At 52.9% G+C, this 7,017-nt stretch overlaps 2 protein-coding genes across 2 annotated transcripts in view; one reads left to right on the top strand and one right to left on the bottom strand.

Moving 5' to 3' along the window:
* Positions 1-3,397, top strand: part of SZT2 (seizure threshold 2 homolog (mouse)) — a 56,845-nt gene extending 53,448 nt beyond the window's left edge. The window contains exons 69-72 of the mRNA XM_009070772.1: positions 8-223; positions 543-659; positions 1,031-1,099; positions 3,254-3,397. Coding sequence (XP_009069020.1) covers positions 8-223; positions 543-659; positions 1,031-1,099; positions 3,254-3,397 — 546 coding nt within the window. The remainder of the gene's footprint in view (positions 1-7; positions 224-542; positions 660-1,030; positions 1,100-3,253) is intronic.
* A 1,239-nt stretch (positions 3,398-4,636) lies between these two features.
* On the bottom strand, positions 4,637-6,067 carry HYI (hydroxypyruvate isomerase (putative); the record flags this gene model as incomplete). Its single annotated transcript, XM_009070771.1, has 6 exons — positions 4,637-4,725; positions 4,914-5,048; positions 5,243-5,312; positions 5,517-5,566; positions 5,730-5,808; positions 5,953-6,067. Coding segments are annotated over 6 exons (538 nt in total), but the record flags the coding sequence as incomplete, so codon positions are not given.
* Positions 6,068-7,017: the final 950 nt, after the last annotated feature.

The raw sequence follows: 7,017 nt of genomic DNA, 5'->3' as shown, positions 1-7,017 counted from the left end.
CCCCTTGCTGGCCTCTGAGGTGGCCTCAGCCCAGAAGCAGCTCAGCAGCATGGTGCAGCTGGCCAAGTGCCACTGCCGCAGGGACAACCTCTGGAAGCGTCTTTTCCTTCTGGAGCCTCTGGCTTCTGACAAGCTGAAGCTGGGCAAGCTCTCACTGGTGGAGCTGGAGGAGCTGCTCGACGCTGTGCATGGAAAATCCATTGCGGACGTCGACCCCCAGCTGGTGAGCAGAAGGGATGGTGTCACAGCGCGCAGCAGTCGTGGTTCTGCCCTGGGGGTGGAGTGGGGTGCCTGGTAAAGGCCTGCAGGGCACATCTTTTCCTGCTTGGTGGGAAGGTAGAGGCAGGAACATAGCTCCTAGCTGGCAGGGGAAGGGGGAGACTGCATGGACCTGCCTGTAGAGAGTGGCTAGCCCTTGGTCAGCATGCCTGTGTGCTGTGAGGGATGCATCTGATTCGGAGTCTGAAGGCTGCTGTAGCATCATGGCTGCTGGTGCCATGGCTAGAGGGAGGCTAAAAATCAGGACTTTTTCATGCCCACAGGAATGCTTCCTCACTATGACAGTTTCTTGGTACCAGAGCCTCATCAAAGTGCTGTTGAGCCGCTTTCCTCAGAGCTGTCGGCACTTCCACAATGCTGAAACTGGCACCCAGTATCTGGTAAGACACAGCCCATTGCCCACCTGCAGCCTCTCTCCCCTGTCCAGCCCTGCCTGCTGTGGCTTCTCACAGAGTGAACCTGGCACATGCTGTCAGGACACCATGGGCACCATCATGATGTTCTTTTCCACTCTGCTACTGGTGCAGTGTGAGGTGTGTGCTCCTGTGGTACGGCAGTGTCTGTCTGCCCCCAGGCAGGCAGAACACACTGCACTCTCAGAGTGTCACCCATGAGCCAGGGAGACTTGTACCTTCACAGCTCTGTCATGCCACTCATCCTGCATGTCAGCATGTCCCTGGGTGGGTGGTGTTTGTGTCTCTGCCCTGGGGTCTGCACTGTCTCCTAAAGTGCACTGTGGCTCTCCTGACAGGTCGTGCTCAACCAGAAGTTCACAGATTGCTTCGTTCTTGTGTTTCTCGATTCTCATTCAGGAAAGACAGTAAGTACTTGGGAACAGAAGCACAGCTATGTTGGCTCAGACCAGGAATCTGTCTAGATTGATCCAGCAGTGGCCAAGGGCAGGTGTGCATGGGGAAAAGAAGAACAGGTCAAGAAGCTTGTCATGCCTCTCCTGAGTCCTATCCCAGCATCTGACAATCTAGATGAGGCCCATCCTGAGCTAGAAGTGGCCTTTGAATTTTTTTAATAGCCCTCCATTGCTTTGTTTCCTTTGGTTAATTTCTGGCATCCATGATTTCCTCTGACTTGCAGCTCCATGAGGCAGTTACAATCTAGGTGAAGAACTACCTTCCTTGGCTTGTTTTTGAAGCTCCTTCTGTTCTTTCCATGTGATGCCCCTTTGTTCTTGTATTAGAAAGCAGTTAAGCACTTGATCTTCTTTTTCCTTCACAGGGTTGCTTTTGGATCATTCTCTCAGCTGATATATAGAATATCCAGGCTAAAGTCCTTCTGTATTCAGTCCAAAGCCAAATCACACTGGGTCTAGCTGGGGGGGGCCACCAGTGCTGCAGGCTGCTCCTGCCTGGGCAGAAAGGAAGAGGACCTGCACTGATGGTCTCAGCAGACCCACATGGGCCTTTGCCTTCACTGGACTTGAGGGCAAAAATTATTTGCTTTCAGCTGTGCTCCCAGGAGGCAGGGTGCAGGATGGGTCACAGGAAGTGCACTTCCATATGAGAGCAGGGAATCCACAAGAGGCTTCAGTCCACAGCAAGGCTTTTGCAGAGACTACAGCATTACTGATCCCTTTGTAAATAAATCATATTCCATCTCAAAAGCAGGCAGGGGAGACAGAAGAGGGAGGTGGTGCCTGCTGGAAGGCTGCTCAGCACCTCCTGCCACCTGATGGTCATAGTGTCACCTTGTGGTCATTGATGTGATACACCCAGACCCTCCACTCCCTCTCAGCGACTCCCATCTTATAAAGGAAATCCTTTGCGTTCCCCACATTGTATTTTGTGCTTAGCATTCATCCCATTCCTGTGGCTTCTCAAAACTCCTGGGATTTTTTTTTCATTATCCCAATCCTCTTTAGTAATAGTGCCTCAAATTTTATCAGCAGACACCTCATGTTTGTGCCAGACTCATTAAAGTACTAGGCAACGTGAGTCCCAAAGCCTGTCCTGGAGGAACTCCATTTGTAACCTCTCTGCAGCCTGCTATTTCCCCTTTCAGCACTGCCACCTCTACCTTATAATTTTTGTGTTAATTCCTATCTTTTCAGCTTACCTAAATTTCCCATGTGGCACATCATATCCTCCTGAAGCTCAGATAAGATGTACCATGATTCCTTTGTCTAGAAATACTACCTTATCAAAGAGAACTTTAGTGTTAGCATGGCACTTTAGAAACACTGAGCTGCATTTCCCTCATGGTTCTTTCTCTCCCAGCCTGCTCTGAAGCCTGCTGGAGTTGGGCTCACAAATCACATTCTCACCCCTCTAAAATGATGCTGGTGCATTTGCTGTTCTAATGGATTTACCAGCTTGTTAGGGACCCTTGCTACTAGATATGCTGCATTTCAGCTCCAGAGAACATCCAGTCCCTGTGTCTTGCCTCTGTGATGCTGATGAGTGTTCTCTGAGTCACCCATATTTTTGTTGTGCTTCAGCTCCTGCAACCTTCTGTTCTGAACCTTGTTCCCTGCTCCCCTCTGCCTTTGCCCTGCCTTGTCAGTACAGTCACTAACCAGAATGGAGCAGGCAGTATTTATTTTTAGGATTGCAGTTATTAGGTTTAATCTCCTCCCCTTCCCCATTTGTTGCACTCCTACTCTTTGCCTTAGAAGAAAAAAAAAATCCCTCTAATTTTCCTGGAAGCCCCTATTACTGCGGAGGCAGTAGGATCTCCTCCTCTCCCGAGGCTGTTGCTGGGGTTGGTATAACTGCAAATGCATGGGAGGTGGGACAGAGTGAGTGGGCAAGTCCTCACACCTAATTTCCAGCAGAAAAATTGGAAGGAGGCTCAAACGTGCTCTGTCACAGGAGGAGGCACTAGCTTAGTGCCATGAGCATTTCAGGACTTCTCCCAGTATCTGCCCAGCACTGCCAAAAAAGTGCTCATACACCTGGGCTAGGGACTGCACAGTGCTTGTCTGAATCCTGTCCCCTGACCCTCTCCTCCCTCTCGGCAGAGCCTCACTGTGGTTTTCCGGGAGCCGTTCCCAGTGCAGCCCCAGAACAGCGAGAGTCCTCTGCCACAGCTTGTGTCCACATACCACCACCTGGAGTCAGTTATCAACACTGCCTGCTTCAACCTCTGGACGGGCCTGCTCTAGCACTGGCATCCACATCCTGGAGCAACACATGTGCTGGACCTCAGCACGACTGTGCCACGGGTGACGATGAAGAAGAACAGGTCCCTGGGGGAACCTGTGCTCGGGCACTGCAGGGAGCACTGCTAGTGGCACACGTGGCTACTGAACCGAGGAGCCTGGAGATGTGCACCTTGTCACTTGCTGACTGGTGTGGCCCTCGTGTGCTGTTTTCGGTGGGTTTGATACTGAATGACCTTGAACTGAACCACAAGAGCAAGAGCTTCACTGCTGTGGATTGGCTGAAGTAGAGTGACTGTCAGGAACATGACTTTGGCATCCACAAGCAAGTTCTGCTGGCTGGGAAAGCATGGACAAGCACATACAGCACATTATCGGCCCAGAGCAGCACCGCACAGCGCTCTGGCTTTAGATGGAAAGACTCCTGGACTTCAGGGCTCCAGGCATGAGGCTGCCCATTTCTGGCCCTTTGCTTGCTTCAGGAGAGCACTGAATGGGACAGGAAGGGGTGAACTGGACCAGTGGAAGGTTTTATGGAGGTGTACGTTTAAGCCATTGGTGTAAAATAATAAATAATAATAATAATAAACTGAACCAGATCCCCGCTCAGTTGCTGTAGGCTAGGGTGTGGAAGGCCTGCCATAGAGAATGCAGAACAACCCTGCCTGCAGGGATGACTGGGTTTCCTCTGGAGTCTTACACTTGCTCCAGAGCAGGAGCAGCAGGGCAGTCAGCATCGAGTGTCCATGGGTAGGCAGCCCCAGCCTATTACCTTGGTTCAGGCAGCCCAGGAGGGCACTGCTTGCTTCACTTTCTCCCCTGCTGCACTGTCAGTGCACAGCCTCGAGAACTGCAGGACCTGGAGGCCCAGAGCATTCTTCCCACAACTTCAGGCACAAGCTGGGCTGGGAAACCTCATGCCCTTCCCAAGGAATTAATGTTTCCCTTAGTAGGGGAGACTGGAAACTTCTCCCTGGACACCCCTGCAGCCTGAAAGTGAAGGTTCTTTGTACCTTAAATACCTACAGTGGTACCTGTGCTATCCCCAAGTATGACATGCTGCAGATAGTACTTGTGCAGATGAGGGTCCACCTGCTTGGGCTGGCCCAGTAGGGCCTGGGAAAGGGAAATATGACATCGCTCTAGGAATCATCCCACCCAACAGCACCCCCTAGTCCTACAGAAGACACATACTCCTTTGTTAAGCCATTACTTGACTTTTATTCCCATGGTTTTCTAGTTTTATTTGGCTGCCTTGCTGGTTCCACTGTGCTGCAGCCCTCGGCTCTCCCAGTAGGAGCGCAGCCAGCCCAGACCTTCCACAGTGTCTCCTGCAGTGACAAGGTTACCTGCTGCAGCTGTAGAAGCTGGAGCAAATTCTGTTCAGCACAGAACTCATCCCCAGGTAGGAACTCTGATACCCAGCACCTGCCACCCCCCACTGTCTTCACACAGTACTGAGTCAGCTGGTCTGTGCTTGGAACCTGCCCATAGGGCTCAGGCCTGCAGGCCTACTCACCTTTCGGAGCATACTCGCACCCCACATAGCCAGTGTAGCCAAGGGACTCCAGGAGCTCGAAGATGTAGGGGAAGTTCAACTCCCCAGGGCTGTCGGGCTCATGCCGTCCTGGCACCTGTGCAATCTGGATATGACCTAGGGAGGGAATGGGAGATGCCATGCCCAAGGCAGCCCTGCCCGCAGCCGCCTTAGGGCATGAGACAAGGTAACCCAAGAGCAGCCCCCACATCCCCAGGCAGCCACAGCAGAGCCTGGGGCAGGAGGGCCCCATCTCAAAGCCACTCTTGCCCCGTGGCCACCAAGGAGCTGGTCTGGGTGCCAGGCACTACCGATGAGTGGGAAGTATGTCTCCAGGTTGCGTGACAAGTTGCCATCCATGATCTGGCAGTGAAAGAGGTCCTGTGAGAGAGGAAGATGGGAGGTGCAGCTGTTCAGCAGTGAGCAGTTAAAGATAGCTGTGCTAGGGTCTCTGTCTCTCCCCATGTTCCCAAGAGGTTATCCAGGAGGGGATAACAAGCCCAAATTGCCCAGAACTCCCCTGTGGGGCCTGTGCAAGATTTTCTGGTGGAAGGTGGACTTTGGAAATCTTCAATGCTGACTCACCAGCTGCAGTTTCAGGTTGGGCCGTCCCACCTTCTCCAGGATTACAGCAGCTAAGGGTGAAAGAAATGAGAGACCATTGCCCCCAGGGTGCATGGAGAAGCTCTGAGACCCCACCCTTCATCAACTGTGCTCCCTCAGCATCTCCCTGATGGTGAGGCAATCTCCTGGGGATCCTTCTCGTCCTTTGAAGGAGACTCTTGATGTCTGCCTTACCTTGGTGTGGGGTGTTCAGATAGTAGCGAGGGTCAGTGATGCGGTTGTTAATAGGCTCCACCAGTCCAATCATGTCTTCCTGTAATACAGTAATGTCACCCTGCAGAGCATCCTGTCATCTCTGCAGAAGGAAATGTACCTTCCCCATGCCAGGCTGGTGGGGTATTCTCCATCCCAGGTACCTAAGCGCTGCACCCACAGAGCACACACATTACCCACTTACCTGGGCCAGGAGGTCAGCAGCATATCTGAGATTCTCAATGAAGGTGGTTTCCATCTCGCCTGCCACTGCAGCCCGATCTGTGCCCAGGGGAATGCGCCCAGCCATCAAATGGATCCTACAGACACAGAGAGATCAGCCACAGGCAGAGACTCCAGTCTCCAAGAAACTGGTCAGATCTAATATACCCTTCTCTGGCAACGGAAAATGGGGCCAGGCTGAGGGAGCAGATACAGAAGGGGGTAAGAGGAACCATCTCCCATGCAGGAAGCATGACAGCAGCCAGCAAGCTGCCAGGACACAAACACACACCATCCTGTCTCAATACACAGAGGGATTACTTTGAACTTCTTGCCTGACACATCACAGACCCTGATTCTTCCCTTTTGCCAGCTGCCTCCAGGTCTTTCACCCTGAGGCTGGAGCTTTCTTGTGGTCTTGCTCCCGGGGCTGCCCAGAGGCCAGCACGATGGGCAACTGGCATGCTGCCTCTGCCAGGGCAGGCCGAACATGTGATCCCTGTCTGCTGGCTGTGAGCAGGGAAGGGACAGCGGCCAGTGCTGCCATGCAGAGCTCACAGGCCAGGCAAGAGCAGCCCCTCTTCAGCCACTGTTGGGGGAAGATGAACAGTGGAAACAGAAACCTTTTCAAACTGCCTGTGCCAGTGTGCAAATGGGGCTGGGCACCTTTGGCCTGGCTGGCCCATGCCCTCTGCAAGGCTTGGACTGAGTTTCAAGAGAGAATGATGCAAAGTAAATGGAATAAAAGGGCCCCGTTGGTTTTCTGAAGGGGGCTGTGCCAGGCTAATTGCATTTCTTATGGTATCTCTGCGGTGCTGGAGTCAACGTGGCCTCAATAAAGCAACTGTTGTGGTGTCCTTGGGGAAACGACTGGTGTAATTGAGGAGGAAAAAGGAAGGATTATCCAGGAGACTATAGTGTGGAGGTGTGGAAACGAGCCTCCAGGCGAAGGACAGGGTCAGACGAGTGCCTGGCAGCTCTGGGTCTGGTCCCAGCGAGCACACTGAAGCCGTGGCCCCGCACACAGGGGTGGCTCCTGCGGGACGCT

Source organism: Acanthisitta chloris, unplaced genomic scaffold (assembly GCF_000695815.1).
Source record: "Acanthisitta chloris isolate BGI_N310 unplaced genomic scaffold, ASM69581v1 scaffold41902, whole genome shotgun sequence".
In the NCBI taxonomy this organism is placed as follows: Eukaryota; Metazoa; Chordata; class Aves; order Passeriformes; family Acanthisittidae; genus Acanthisitta; species Acanthisitta chloris.
Note: the sequence above shows the minus strand (reverse complement) of the source record. Positions and strands in the feature narration are given on the sequence as shown.